We start from the raw sequence: 16,481 nt of genomic DNA, 5'->3' as shown, positions 1-16,481 counted from the left end.
GAGGAAAAAAATTCAAGAAGCAGAGTCTGAGAAAATGAATCATGAAAACAATCTGTTTTTTTTTTTTTTTAAATACAAGATAATTTTAAAAGCCTAAAGAATGGTGAGCAGTGCTTTGCAAAAGTGTTAATTGAGTACAGTAAATATTATGTGTAAGGCACAGAGCAGTTGATGGTGGGCGTGTCAGGAACTTTTTTAAAATAATATTTTTTATTGAAGTACAGCTTACATATAAAAATGCTCAAATAATAATTATACAGCTTGATGAATTTTCAAAAATTGAAGAAACCTACATAACCAGCACGTGGATCAAGAAATAAAATATTTCTGGACCTCTAAAGTTCCACTTTATGCACTATTCTGTCACTACATTCACTCTCAGAGTAGCCTGTATCCTGAGTTATGACAATGTAGGTTAGTTTTGCCTGAAATATGTTCTTTTTTAAAAAATAGTTTTGCCTGAAATATGTTCTGTTTTTAAAAAATCTCTCTTTACATTCCATCTTTCTCCTCCCTGTTGTGCTCATCTTCATCACTGTAGCATCTATACAACATTTAACACTTGCCAAGAACCGTATCTGTATTGCTATTTACTCCTTAAAACAACTCGATAAGGTACATATTATTATGATATTATTATTGTTTACATTTTACAGATTGGAGAAATGAGTATTAAATTATTTAAATGAAGTGTACAGTAGTAAAATTAGTAAAAGATAGATGAGGGATTTAAATCCAAGCTTGTCAGACAACATCATGAAAGCCTTAAGACATTACACTGAAAGATATCCTTGTATTTTATTGATTTCCACCTGAGTATTTTTGCTTCTATAAAGCTTTAATTTCCTTGGACAAATATTTCTCAACTAATTTTATAAGCAAGGCACAAAAGTTAAAATATTGATCATCAACAGCATCTGCCTTCAAAGAAAACCCCATACATATATAAATTTCATCACAGAGTGTATATTTGGGGGATACAAGGGAACACATTGTTGGAACAAGAATCACATGAGTTTTCTGTTGAGAATCGTTACTGTGATGAATCATGCTTTTTGCTGGGACTATATATATGAATACTGAGACAAAAAAGAAAGGTTGAGAACAACTGGCCTATCAGAAAAGAATAACACATTAGAGTCACAGATATAAGGAGCCAACTCTGTGCCTTATGATTAAGACAACAAGTGAGTACTAAAGAACATCCAACTAAAGACTTCTGAGTTTTGACTGGTAGAAAGAGTGACACTTTTCCTCCAGGTATCTGAATTTTATCTAAGCCTTATTTTAAATACAACCTATATAATATGAAATTTAATATTAAAAGCATAAATAAAAAGAAACCAAGAAAAATGTTTTCAAGGGAAAGGGATATTTTTTAAAAAACAGTATTTGTCAACTTTGATTATACAGAAAACAGAAATGAGATTGAAGGCAAAGTCACTGAGTTAATACTTGAATAAAACTATAATATCTTATATCTTTACCAGATTAAATTATGAAGACTTTTAAAAGTCTGGTGCTTTGTCAGAGATACAGGAGGAAAAATTACTCTAAAATGAAAACTTCTCCATATTATGAAATCATTATGAATTAGAGGTAAGAGTATTAAATTTAATTTGACAGGCTTATGTATGGAGTGTAAGTTTTCATGTATGTGTAAGTGTGTGCACATGCAAGAGACTGTTAGAACTAGGACTTAAAAATATCTACTTTAATTTAGCTTAATATTTCTATAAAAATACAACCTTTTCATTTTCCTGTTTCACCAAAGCAAGCATGTTATTTTAGTAAATAGGATGTAAGATTTACTAAAGAGATTATCTTGGCAAAACCAGAGTTGGGGCATTTCCAAGTTCCCACATGGAATTTAATAAATCCCCAAGAGAGGTGACCTTTTCATTTGGAGTAAGCTATTTGGTTAATATGAGAAGTCAGTGGGTGAAGAATTACATCAAAAACACATGAAGCTTCATAGGTAACAATCTACTAATCCATTATGAAATGCCAGTGAATACTTTGTACCTTAGGTTTATTATTGTAAACAAAACAAAACAAAACTATTTTTATTTGCTTCAAAAAGGGTATGCTTTGGTGCAGAAATTGTAACAGTTCATATAAAAGCATAATAATGTTTTTATAAATATGACTGCTTTTAGGTATAATATTTGCAATGTTATGTTTGCAGGATATTTGCAATGTGCTCAGACTAGTGCTAAGTGCTTTGCATACATTTATGTTCATCTTTTTAGCTAACAATTTAGTGAGATATTATAATCCCAATTTTCAAGATGAGAAAACCAAGCAAGGCACATAGAAATTTACTTGTGTTATGTTTTACCAATACTAAATGACAGACATAGAATTCAAAATGGAGTCTATTCAAAATTAAATCTCTTTCTTCTGGCCAGGTGCAGTGGCTCATGCCTGTAATCCCAGCACTTTGGGAGGCCAAGGCAGGAGGATCACCTGAAGTCAGGAGTTCAAGAGCAGCCTGGCCACCATGATGAAACCCTGTCTCTACTAACAATACAGAAATTAGCCGGGCGTGATGGCAGGCGCCTGTAATCCCAGCTACTCGGGAGACTGCAGCAGGAGAATCGCTTGAACCCAGGAGGCAGAGGTTGCAGTGAGCTGAGATGGCACCACTGAACCTCAGCCTGGGCAACAGAGTGAGACTCCATCTAAAAAAAAAAAAAAAAAAAAGCCGGGCGCGGTGGCTCACGCCTGTAATCCCAGCACTTTGGGAGGCCGAGGCGGGCGGATCACAAGGTCAGGAGATCGAGACCACGGTGAAACCCCGTCTCTACTAAAACATACAAAAAATTAGCCAGGTGCTGTGGCGGGCACCTGTAGTCCCAGCTAGTCCGGACGCTGAGGCAGGAGAATGGCGTGAACCCAGGAGACAGAGCTTGCAGTGAGCCAAGATCGTGCCACTGTACTCCAGCCTGGGGGACAGAGCGAGACTCCGTCTCAAAAAAAAAAAAAAAAAAAAAATTCTCTTTCTTCTATGTCACAGTGATTCACGTTTTGACCAAAACCAAGTATAGACAATAAGAGCAATTTCAGTATACTCAAGATGAGAAAAAGAATTCTAGATTGAGTAAAATATTCAAGGGTTATTTAGCCAAAATGTATACATTCTGGTGCATATATTTAATATTTAATGCTGCCAAAAAATATAATCTCAATCTAACCTTTTGATATGTTCAACTCTTCATGTTATGTTTTTTGGCTAAATGAAGGCAGTCACTCACACAGGATTTTATACTTATTTTATGAATTACCTTTCTTCTTTTGGACTTTCAGTGTATGCTTATAAATTTTTATTTATGTGTTTATATGAACATACTCATTGATATTAATATAACATAAAATGCTATCCATCTGCTAGAATTATATTTAAAGAAAGTACATTATGTGAGAAAGAGAACAATGAAATGTAAGTTTGGACTTAAGTTTTATTAGAAAAGGACATTTCTTCAAAGACAGTTCACACTGTATCTTGGGATAAAGGACACAGCTGAAAGCTAATATATCTATGTTATAACAGGACAACCTGCTTAAAGCAATTTGACGCTCACTGAGTATATTCAAATGAGTTTTTAAGATTATGAAGCCTGCCTTGTCTTGCTAAGGATAAGTGAATGGCCTGTGTTGTTTCATATAAGGATTATCATCCCTCCTCCTAAATTATTAGCTTATAAAATTGAAGACAGTGTTTTGGCAGAAAGTAAGTGAGGTTCCAGGTTTTTTTTTTTTTTTCCCTGCAGCCTCACTGATAATACAATTGAAACCACCTTTAACAGAACATCTTATTAAAAATAAACATCATAATTAGGTAAATATCTAGATTTTAAAAGATCTACGCTTTTCTGGTTTCAGTATTAAGTAGAAAAAAGTTATAAAGGGATTCTGATGTTCCTCAACGATATGTTCAAATATTAATGACTTTGCTGTCCATAATTCTTTAGAAAATATTGTTAGTCTTCTCATACCCTATAAACATTTTATATTTGTGCTTTATAGCAAGATAAGAAAAGTACTCTTCTCTTACATGCCCTCTAATTGCTAGCAATCACTGACCTTTTTACTACCTCCATAGTCTCTCCATTTACAGAATGTTGTATAGTTGGAATCTTACAATATTTAGCCTTTTCAGACTGGCTTCTTTCACTTGGTAATATTTGTTTAACTTTTCTCCATGTCTTTTCATGGTTTCATAACTCATTTATTTTTAGTGCTGAATAATATTCCATTGCCTGGATGTACTACTGTTATTTATCCTTGCATCTTCTGAAGGACATCTTGTTTGCTTCTAAGTTTTGGCAATTATGAATAAAGTTGCTGTAAACATCCGTGTGGATGGTTTTGTGTGAATATAAATTTTCACTTCCTTTGGGTAAATATGAAGGAGCATGATTGCTGGATCATATGGTGAGAATATGTTTAGTTTTCTAAGAAACTTCCAAACTGCTTTCTAAGGTGGCTGTACCATTTTACATCCTTACCAGCAATAAATGAGAACTTATGTTACTCTATATTATCACCACTTTTTTTTTTTTTTTTTTTTTGGCCATTCCAAAAGGTATGTGGGTATGTCTGTTTGGTTTTTAAAAATTTCCATTTCTTCTTCAAATATTTCCACATCCAAAGTCTATTTTTGGAATGACAAAATATCTAGTAAATCAAAATCAAAGGTGATGAGGGACAAAAGACTACACACTGGGGACAGTGTACACTGCTCAGATGATGGGTGCACCAAAATTCCAGAAATCACCACTAAAGAACTTATTTATGTAACCAAACACCACCTGTTCCCCCAAAACTATTGAAATAAAAAAAATAAAAAATTTACAATAAAAAAATATATTTAATGGTTAAAGCTTTTACTTCTACTTCTTGATAACCCTACTTGGGGATTCTACAACTCCTAAGAGTATATGGTAGTTCTCAGATATTAATATAAATGGTTATCATTAAAAAATATCCATTTCTTCTTCAAATATTTCCACACCCAAAGTCTAGTTTTTGGAATGATGCAATACACAGAACATCAAAATCAAAGCTGTAAGAAAAAGATTATAATTTTAATCACATATTTAAGTCTAAGATAAGGGCTCTGGTGTCAAGTGGTCTCAAGCTTTTAGAGTACAGTTAACTATGCAGTTAACTATAGGCAATCAATCACAGGAGCCACAAGAGCTCTCAATGGCCAAAGCTGCAATAATTTTAGCAAATAAATAAATGACGTATAAAATAAGTATTCAAGAGGCCATACTATATAAATAAATGAATACATTAATATAGACACACCTATAAAAATCTCCCTTATAGAATAATTCCTAATAATTGATGTGTATGTTCTGCCCTCAAGAAACTAAAGCATAAATCCCTACTCCTGAAGTGATAGATGTGCAAAGCTCCTTCCTTTCAAGGGGTACAGTGTGAAAAGAGAGGGACAGATGTTTATAGCATACAGTGGAAAAACCCAAGAAACACTACCATATTCAGGTGACCAAAGTTAACATCAATGATGATAAGTCATGTCCACAAGACGTCTGCACCCTTAATGGCATTTTCCTCTGTTGTCTTCCTCCAAAAACATAAAACCCCAGTATTAGTATGGGAAAAACATCAGACAACTCTCTATTGAGAGATATCTATAAGATATGTGACCAATATGCCTCAAAGCTGTCATGTATATAAAAAGTAAGGAAAGTCTAAGAAAAGGTCATGGCCAAGAGAAGCATAAGGAAACATGATTGATATTACATCATGGATGGGATCCTCGAACAGCAACAGGTCACTGGATAAAAACTAAGGAAATAGGAATAAAATATAGACTTCAGTTAATAAAAAAGTATCAATATTGGTTTATAAGTGTAATGAATTTATCATTCTAGTGTAAAATGTTAATAATATGGAAACTGGGTGCAGAGTATGTGGGAAGGCTCTATATTATCTTTGTAATTTCTCTGTAAATCTAAGACTGTTGGAGAATTTTTAAAGGGGTTATTTAAAAAATTAAATTGCCTAGATGCATTCGAAGGCAAAAGTTATTATATTGGATAAAAACTTACCAGCAATATATTGTTTATATGAACCCATTTACATAAAAGAACAAATTTAAGTTGAAAGTAAAAGGTGAGAAAAGGTACAGCAAACACTATCAACCAGAAATCTTGGTTGCATATATAAATATTAGATAAGAAGGGTTTAAGGAGAAGGATACTTTAATATCAGAGAACACATATTTAACAAAATAAAAGTTGGGCCAGCGTGGTGGCTCAAGCCTGTAATCCCAGCATTTTGGGAAGCCGAAGCGGGTGGATCATGAGATCAGGAGATTGAGACCATTCTGGCTAACAGGGTGAAACCCCATCTCTACTAAAAATACAAAAAAATTAGCCGGGCATGGTGGGAGGCGCCTGTAGTCCCAGCTACTCCGGGAGGCTGAGACAGGAGAATGGCCTGAACCCGGGAGGCGGAGCTTGCAGTGAGCTGAGATCACGCCACTGCACTCCAGCCTGAGCGACAGAGCGAGACTCCGTCTCAAAAAACCAAACCAAACTAAACTAAACTGAACTGAACTAAATAAAAGTTGGCCGGGTGCGGTGGCTCACGCCTGTAATCCCAACACTTTGGCAGGCCAAGGAGGGTGGATCACAAGGTTAGGATATCGAGACCATCTTGGCTAACACGATGAAACTCTGTCCCTACTGAAAATACAAAAAATTAACCAGGCTGGTGGCAGGTGCGTGTAGTCTCAGCTACGCGGGAGGCTGAGGCAAGAGAATGGCGGTGAACCTGGGAGATGGAGCTTGCATTGAGTCAAGATCACGCCACTGCACTCCAGCCTGGGCGACAGAGCGAGACTCCATCTTAAATAACGAACTAACTAACTAAATAAATAAAAGTTAAAAAAAAATTATAATAATAATGGCAATCATTCAAAAGGAAGACAAAAACAATCGTAAATTTGTGTGTACCTAATATCAACTTAAAATATACAAAGCAAAAACTTTGACAAATTAAATAGAAGAAATACATAACCCCTCAATCTTAACTAGACTTTGAAATGTCTTATAGAGAAACTGATAGAAAAGAGAAACAAAATATGCATAACTATAAAAAATTTGAAAAATGCATTAACCAACTATATCCCTTTCCCTGTTTATATATCTGCCTATATTTATATCTCTATTCATATCTATGACTTTGTTTTTCTACACCAAATAACTGAAGACTATGCATTATTTTCAAGTGAACATGGAAATATAAATAAAGCCTTAAGAAATTCCAAAGGTTTTAACTTATGTATGTTCTCTGACCATAGTTGATTTAAGCTAATTATGAAAGACAGAAAGGTAACTTGAAAAATTCCAAATATATGAAAATTACAGAATGCAATACTTGAACAGGAAGCTGAAAGAAGAGGATGCCCAAATAACCAATAAGCATATGAAAAACTTTTCAAACCATACTCCAGTGGGAAGAGCACATCAAAATCGCATGATCTAATGTACTCCTACCCCTATTTGTAAAATGTAAACTGACCAACAAAAACAAGAATTGGCAAGGATGTATATACATTTTTGACAAGACTGTAATCGGTTTGTCAATATCTACTTAAGCTAAATATGTGTTTACCTAATAACCCTTCAATTTCACTTTTTCTTTTTCTTTTTGATAGGAAGTCTCTCTTTGTTGCTCAGGCTGTAGTATAGTGGCGCTATCTTGGCTCACTGCAACCTTCGACTCCCGCGTTCAAGCAATTCTTCTGCCTTAGCCTCCCGAATAGCTGGGACTACAGGCGTCCACCACTATGCCCAGATGATTTTTGTATTTTTAGTAGAGACGGGGTTTCACCATATTGGCCAGGCTGGTCTCGAACTCCTGACCTCGTAATAGGCCCGCCTTGGCCTCCCAAAGTGCTGGAATTACACCGCGCCTGGCCGAATTTCACTTATTAGTAAATAAGAGAAATGTATGCATACAGCTATTATAACATGTGTAAGAGGGGCCGGAAAAGACTCTCTAAACAGGAATAGAAAAGAATAAAAGCAGCTGTCAGAGTAGGAGAAAACTTGAGAGAAGCAACGGAACCCTTGTTTCAGATCACGCGATTCTAACGAGAGTTACGTCAGGGCACCTCAGAGCATTCGGGATTTTGGCCAAGGCGACGAAGGATCTCGTCCGGGTCGATCTCATACGCGCAGGCGCACACGCAGCGGAAAGTTCTTCCGTGCCAGGTCGTGCTGGTAAAGAAGCGGTACTTCCTCTTACTCCCGGGACAGAACTTCCCCTCAGGCAGGAGAACGTCCATCGAACGAAATGGAGAACAAAAGACCGCGACTGCTCGAGGAAGCGGACAAGCAGAAAAAGATAGCCAGAGTGGGACTCAATGCACCTTCCATGCTACGAAAGAACCAGCTAGGTTTCCTCAGATTCGCCAACTATTGCCGTTTAGCTCGCGAGCTGCGTGTAAGCTGCATGCAGAGGAAAAAGGTCCAGATTCATAGCTGGGATCCCTCGTCTTTGGCAAGCGACCGATTTAACCGCATACTGGCGAATACCAACACTGACCAGCTCTTCACAGTGAACCAAGTCGAAGCTGGAGGCTCCAAGTACGGCATCATCACCATGCGAGGCCTGACGACCCCTGAACTCCGGGTATACCCGCACAAAAGCCTCTACGTCCCTAATCGGAAGGTGAATTCTATGTGCTGGGCTTCACTGAATCACTTGGATTCCCACCTTCTGCTGTGCTTCGTGGGACTCGCAGATACTCCCAGTTGTGCCGTGCTGCTCCCAGCGTCGCTGTTCATAGGTAGCTACCCAGGAATGCGTCGGCCAGGCATGCTCTGCAGTTTCCAGATCCCTGATGCCTGGTCCTGTGCCTGGTCCCTGAACATCCACGCATATCACTGCTTCAGTACAGGCTTGTCTCAGCAGGTCCTGTTGACGAACGTGGTGACGGGACATCAGCAGTCATTTGGTACTAGCAGTGATGTTTTGGCCCAGCAGTTTGCAATCATGACTCCTTTGCTGTTTAATGGCTGTCGCTCTGGGGAGGTCTTTGGCATTGATCTGCGCTGTGGAAATCAAGGCAGGGGGTGGAAGGCCATTTGCCTATCCCATGATTCAGCAGTGACCTCTCTGCAAATCCTCCAAGAAGGGCAATGCCTGGTGGCATCAGACATGACTGGAACTATCAAGCTGTGGGACTTGAGGGCCACTAAATGTGTAACACAGTACGAAGGTCATGTGAATAACTCCGCCTACCTGCCCCTGCATGTGAACGAGGAAGAAGGAGTCGTGGCGGCCGTGGGCCAGGACTGCTACACGAGAATCTGGAGCCTCCGTCATGGCCACTTGCTCACAACCATACCCTCCCCATACCCCGCCTCGGAGGATGACATTCCCAGTGTGGCCTTCTCTTCTCGCCTCGGGGGTTTCCGAGGAGCACCAGGGCTGCTCATGGCTGTACGGGAGGACCTTTATTGTTTCTCCTACGGTTAATTCTTCAGGGTGCAGCCCGGAGGAACGTGGATTTGACTTAAAGAAGTAAGGAGTATCGTATTATCGTTTCTATGAGTGCATTTTAAGAGATGTTCGATGTTTGTAGATCCCATCCATCCGGCTGCCAGGGGTAAAGTGCTGTTTTATATGAAGATAGTTCTGTAAAGTTGTTTCAGTTAAACTGTGGGCTTAGAGAGCGTGAAACTGTTTCCCTTTTCTTGTTAAATACCCTAGAATAGTTATTCCTCCCCCCCCCCCTTTTTTTTTTTAACAAAAAATACTTTTCTAAGGACTGAAGATTGGCAAAAACTAAAATAAATTAAAACTGCTTCTTTCACCAGAAGCCCTTTAGAGAAGCATAACAATGCACTGGTGAGACTGTTTGACTAGTCCTACCTGGGTTTCAGAAATACATGCATCATCTGTACTTGAAGAGGCCAGTGGGAGAAGAGAGGAGGGGAAGGTCATTTACCTGAGTCTCTACAGAAGTTTTTAAGGCTACATTTTGGAATCATTAAACTTGGCCTTCTCAAACTCAATAGCAGATCTCTGAGATTCTCCTTTTATTATTTTCCGTAGGCAATGGAAGGAAAGGTAGATCTTTTTAAATAATAGAAGTGTTAAACAGTCCTTAACGTGCTTTTGTGGAGGTACCTTCCAGAATGTCAGGTACAGAAGCTCCGGTTTCTATTATTGTGACTTGAGTGTCAGATTCAAGGGCTAAGTGTCAAAGATAATTGATTGTAACTCTTTGTAGTCTAGGAGTGGCAGGGCAGTTTGTGAGATGGTTATTCAAAGTGTTAAAGAGCTTGTTTTTCTACCAAAAAATAAGCTAGGAAAAAAAAAAGCAAAACAAAGAAACGTGTAATAAAGTTAGTGGCTCCTTCTTAATAGCCAAAGCCTGGAAATGATCTGACTTTACAATATGCTAAAATTGATAAATTGTGCTGTAATCACACAATTGGATAAAGCATAATATAAAATAAGGCACAATTGCTCTATGAGACTATGGATTAATCCCAACATGTTGATTGTTAATGTAGATAGAAATGAGTACAAGCTGATTCAGATCTCAAGTTCAAAAGCAGTAAAAACTTATCTGTGGTGATTACAGTTTGAATAGTAGGTATCTCTGTGGAAGGAAGAAAGGATATTGTTCATTTTGTTTTCCCTTTTTAGGATATTGTTTGGGAAGTAACATGGGGAAACTTTAGAAATGCAGTTTTCTTTTTCTTGATCCTTGATACATACATATTTTATATGTCTACACACTTCACATTTTATATGATACCTCAAAAATGAAAATATGAAAACAGGACACTTGTAATTGGTCAGGCAAGGGAATGATGATGGCCTGGACCTGAATATGAGAAGTAGAAATAATCAGAAAAATCAGAAATGATTGCATTGGAAGATCGTTCGAAGGTAGTATTAGTAAGACTTGCTGATGAGAGTAATCTAGAAAGTGAAAGACAGCATAAAGATTGCAGCTTTTTTGTTAACTTTAGGACTGGTGGATGGTGATGTCATTTACTAAAATGGAGAGGATTTGAGGTGAAAAAATTTTAGGTGAAGGGAATAATGCTGAGTTTTAGGCAACTATTAAAATGTCCAATTCACTAGATAGGAGGTGATGTCAGGACATAGATGAGGTTAATGTAATAATTACATATTGATAGAGGAATAGGTCAATAGAGAAGATACAAAAGAGTGGTTAGGTGCATAGATTTTTGAAATCAGTTTAATTGGTTTTTGGTACTTGATGTGTGACAGGAGAAATTGTGTAAGCTGTACTTGTGTGACAGGAGAAATTGTGTAAGCTGTACTTGTTATCATTTCTTCTTTGTAAAATGTCTTAGATAATAAAATTAAATCATAAAGTAGATACTTGTTTAAAGGATGTATACATTGTCCCTTTTACATTGTAAGCACTGAATAAGAACTAGCTGCAGATGTAATTTTTTAAAAAAGTCCAAAAGCAGCTATGGGCAGTTGACAAAAGAAAACGTAATGACTACATAACTTGCAAAACTGTTTACCCTCCCTTGCATGTAAAATAAATGCAAATAAAGCAATGATTATGTATTGTTTTCATTCATTGGTCTAGTACAATTTGTTTGTTTATAGCAGCTTTATTTATAATGGCCAAAAACCAGAAACAAACAAGATGTTCCTCAAAAAGTGATGGATAAACAAACTAGTGTACATACTTATATGATGGAATATTACTTAGTAATGAAAATAAATGAGCTATTAAGCTGCAAAAAGACATGGAGGAATCATAAGTACTTATGAAGAAGCCAGTCTCAAATGCTATAGATGTATAATTCCAACTATATGGCAGTCTGGAAAAGACAAAACTAGAGATGGTTAAAAATATCAGTGGTTTCCCAGAGTTCAGCAGGAGGGGAAAGAGGTCAATAGATGCAGTGCAGGCATTTTTAGGGTAGTGAAAGTGTTCTGCATGATAGATACTGTAATGATGGATTGATGACATTATGCAGTGTCAAAGCTCAGAACTGTACAACACCACAAAGAATGAACCCTAATGTAAGTTATAGGCGTCACTTAATTATAATGATCAATATTGGTTCATCAGTTGTAACAAACGTGCTACACTAACGCAAGATGTTAATAATAGGGTAATTTGCAGAGTAGAGAAGTGGTATATGCCCAGTTTTTATATTGTCTGTACTATCTCTTCAATTTCATGTTAACACTTCTCTAAAATAGTCTATTAATTATTTTTTAAAATAAGTTATGATCATAGAAACGAAAACAATGTGGAACAGGTTGTTCTTGCGTTGGATGACGTGTAAACTTGAAAAATCCATCAATAAACATCACTGAGACTGACAATGCCCATGAAGAAGATAAACCTTCCCTTCAGGCTGCAGGCAGAATCAAGTTCAGATCCTGTTAGCTAATGATGATGGTGATAAAAGACTTAAAATTAAGGCATTAAGGCCTATTATTATTACTTTTTTTGGAGACAGTATCTTGTTCTGTCACCCAGGCTGGAGAGCAGTGGCATGATTTCAGCTCACTGCAACCTCCATCTGCTGAATCAAGCGATGCTCCTGCCTCAGCCTCCTGAGTAGCTGGGATTACAGACAGGCACCATTATACCTGGCTAATTTTTTAATTTTTATTAGAGATGGGGTTTCACCATGTTGGCCAGGCTGGTCTCAAACTCTTGACCTCAGGTGATCCATCCACCTCGACCTCCCAAAGTGCTGGGATTACAGGTGGGAGCCACCGCGCCCTGCCTAATTTTTGTATTTTTTAGTAGAGACAGGGTTTCACCATGTTGACCAGGCTGGTCTTGAACTCCTGACCTCAAAAGATCCACCTGCATAGGCCTCCCAAAATGTTGGGATTACAGGCGTGAGCCTTTAAGGCCTATTATTATCCAATGCCTTGAAATCTGGTGAAATCAAGAGGAAATCTGGTGGCCTAATGAGTATTTTTCCTTCCCACTCTGCTCCCACAGATAAGTGTCCTAGCCTATTAACCATTTCTATTAAGGGGACTAGGCACAGTGCCTCCTTGTTTCTGACAAGCAGGTTTCTGTTGCTGTTGCTGCGAGCCCATGGAATTATTCAAAGAAGCCAATCCCGTTCTCACACAGCAAACAAGGAGTCACCTTACAACTACAAAGCCTATCTCCCTGATTGTTTGCTTTGTTCTCAAATGCAAACCTGTGTGACCCTGTGCAATGTCCTCCCTCAAGCTGTGAGTATATGTGACTAATAAATTGCTACCAATCTCATCTGTCCAGGGTCCAGCCATCTCCATAACCCTAGAGTTAGAATTCCTCCCTCACCAATGGGATGACTAAGAAGAAATTAAAACAGATGGGTCTTATCTATCAGTAAAACAATCGTTCCAGAAACTGGAACCCCTAATAGACTTAGGCTACTCAAAATTTCTTACAGGAATTGGAGAGACGTCACAGAATCTGCTGATGCATACCATGGACACCTGCCAGCTGGTAGAATTGAAATTGAGTTTGTCACAGGTAGTAGTGGCTACATAACTGGTAAAGTCCTCAGACAGGTAAGGACATGCAACTTAGCTCCAGAAAGTGTTCAATATAGGAATCGCCCTAGTGTGCATATTTGGATGAATGAGATTCAGTCGTAAAGGCTACTTGCAGAGTGTCTCTCTGGTGTGTGTCAGGTTTTATTTCATTCCTTGCATTTCTGAAGTCTTTCTCCAGTGTGAACTTTCTGGTTCCAAATAAAGTTAAGTCTTTGACTGAAGGCTTTCCCCAAATTCATTTTATTTATAATGCCTATCTGGATTGTGAATTTTCTGCTGCTGAATCACAGCAGACATTTGGTTGAAGCTTTTCTCACGTAAGGCTTTTCTCTGTAGTAAACTTTTTGGTGTCAGATGAGGTTAGACTTTTTACTAAATCATTTCCAACATCTGCTTTACTTATAAGACCTTGCTGCATTCTCTAGTGTTGAAGGAGGCTTAGAGATATGGTTAGAGAATTCCCCACATTCACTTCGTTAATTAAGCTTTTCTTCATTATGGATAGTTTGATCTTAAAATTCCAAATTTGCTGCATTCTAAATGCCCTTTCGAATTCTTCAATGTGAACTCTCCAGTGCTTAGTAGGTGTGGGTTTGCAGATAACTGATGTCTCCGATTTGCTACGCTTAAAAGGCCTTTCTCTAGTCCTCTCTCAGTCCCTGCGCTCTTTTCTTATTAAGGGCTTCTCCCCGCTATGTAGTTTCCAGTGTTGGTAAAGGTTTGCTCTGAACCAGAAGCCTCTCTCATGTACACAATATCTTTCAAACTGGACCACACATGGCACTGGAGTGGGCCTTCTGGGTAGACATTCCTGTCGTGGAAGCCTTGACATGTCATACTCCGTGTACAAAAACATTGTGTTCAAAAGGTTTTGTGTTGAGTGGAGTTGAAGCCCTGGCTAAGGAAATTCCCACAGTTGTTTTGTGTATAAGGGGTTTCTCCAGTGTGAACTCTCACCTGTATGATAAAGTTGTATTTATGATTAAGTACTTTTCTACATTTGCTGTTTTCATAAGGATTTTATTCCATATATATTCTCTGGTGCTTAACAAGTATTTATTGTGATTAAAGGCTTTCCGATACTCAATACTTCTGCAGTATCTTTGTCCAATGTGAAAGGCCTCCTCCCAGCTGGTGCTCCTGTATTGCACCCCTTCCCCACTGTGAGTGACCTGATGCTTGAGAAGACCTGAGCTGGTCAGAAAATCCTCCTTACCCTTCCTATATCTGAAGGGCTTTTGTGACAGGTGGACTCTGCAGTTCTTCAAAACTCAGTCCCTGCGCTCTTTTCTTATTAAGGGCTTCTCCCCACTATGTAGTTTCCAGTGTTGGTAAAGGTTTGCTCTGAACCGGAAGCCTCTCTCCTGTACACAATGTCTTTCAAACTGGACCACACATGGCACTGGAGTGGGCCTTCTGGGTAGACATTCCTGTCGTGGAAGCCTTGACATGTCATACTCCATGTACAAAAACACTGTGTTCAAAAGGTGCTTCCTTAGGCTTTACTCTGCAAACAAGCAGGTCAGGCTCTCTCCAAGCGCTTTTTGCCACGGCTGAAATCCTGTCCACATAATCAGGCACTATATTAGTCTTATAGAGGTTCCATAGCAAAATACCACAGACTTGGTGGCTTAAGCAATAGACATTTATTTTTTCACAGTTTTGGAGCCTGGAAATCCAAGATTGAGTTGTCAGCAAGTTTGGTTTCTCCTGAGACCTATCTCATTGTCTTACAGACAACTCCCTTCTTGCTGTGTGCTCACGTGGCTTTTCTGTGTGTGTCCAATCCTGGGGTCTCTTCCCCTTTATATAAGGATACCAGTCCTATTGAATTTGGACCCCACCCTTAAGACCTCATTTAACCTTAATTAACTCTTTAAAGGCTGTTTCCAAATACAGTCACATTGGGGGCTTCAATATATGAATCTGTTGGGGACACAATTCTGTCCATAATACACACATAGGACTCTCCTAACCACTACAGTTGGATAATTTCATGGGACCAGGAAGGTGCTAATATGCATGGTTCCTAAGTGCTTATGCAGTTATATGAACCTAAGTTGTAAGAGCCAGAATGACTGCCACCACCTTTTTTTTTTTTTTTAAGGTAGAATTTGCTTGTAAATGGGAAAGGGAAAAAGTGCCCCCATACACAGTTGTGAGGAAAGTAAAATTTAAATACTCCTAGAGGTTGGTTTAGCAAGAGCTAGCAAAATTTTAGAACTTTGCATAATTTTAAAATTAAAGTAATTTCATTTCTAGGAATTTGCCCCAAATTAATAGACATACAGAGATATTTGTTTATTTTCTACTATTTTCCTATATACCACATGTAATTTGACACATAAACTATACAGAAGAATACATTTAGATAGGAAAATATACATTTCATATATGCCATTCTGACATATAATCATTTGCAATTTATCAATATTATAAGAGCTTGAGGGGAAAGAAAGAACTAATATGTTAAATGTAATATTGTGATATGCCCTAAGATGTCTTCACATGAAAAAAAAAATGCGTTTTAGAGAGAAAAAACTGAAGAAGAGGGACTTTTTTTTTTTAAGCAAGTGAACTGGTAATTATGGCCAAATTGAGTCTGGAGATCAACTGAAATAGCCATCCTTTGGTTTCAGAAAACATTATCAAGGTAGTTACAAGGACATATGATAACTACCTACCTAATTTAAGAATGATGATTTTGAATATAGATACTATGGAGTAAGATGCAAAATGTAATATAAATTGGGTTTATCTTCAGTCAAACATTTTTTTTTGAGGGATTAGAGAAAACATTCTCCTAAAGATTTAGACTGTAGAGCTGCTTTTCCCCACGTGCTTTTATTTGTACAGAACAACACTGATTTCACTGATTTGAAAACTGTTGGAATCGCCTTGTCCATACCAAA

The 16,481-nt window shown here is 37.8% G+C and overlaps 1 protein-coding gene across 1 annotated transcript; it reads left to right on the top strand.

Annotated features, from left to right (window-relative positions):
* The first annotated feature begins 8,213 nt into the window (after nt 1-8,213).
* DCAF4L2 (DDB1 and CUL4 associated factor 4 like 2) lies at nt 8,214-9,662 on the top strand. Its single transcript, NM_001198702.1, is given in 1 exon segment — nt 8,214-9,662. A coding segment is annotated over 1 exon segment (1,188 nt). The 5' UTR covers nt 8,214-8,337; the 3' UTR covers nt 9,526-9,662.
* Nucleotides 9,663-16,481: the final 6,819 nt, after the last annotated feature.

The sequence above is a fragment of the Macaca mulatta genome, chromosome 8 (assembly GCF_049350105.2).
Source record: "Macaca mulatta isolate MMU2019108-1 chromosome 8, T2T-MMU8v2.0, whole genome shotgun sequence".
Lineage (NCBI taxonomy): Eukaryota > Metazoa > Chordata > Mammalia > Primates > Cercopithecidae > Macaca > Macaca mulatta.
Note: the sequence above shows the minus strand (reverse complement) of the source record. Positions and strands in the feature narration are given on the sequence as shown.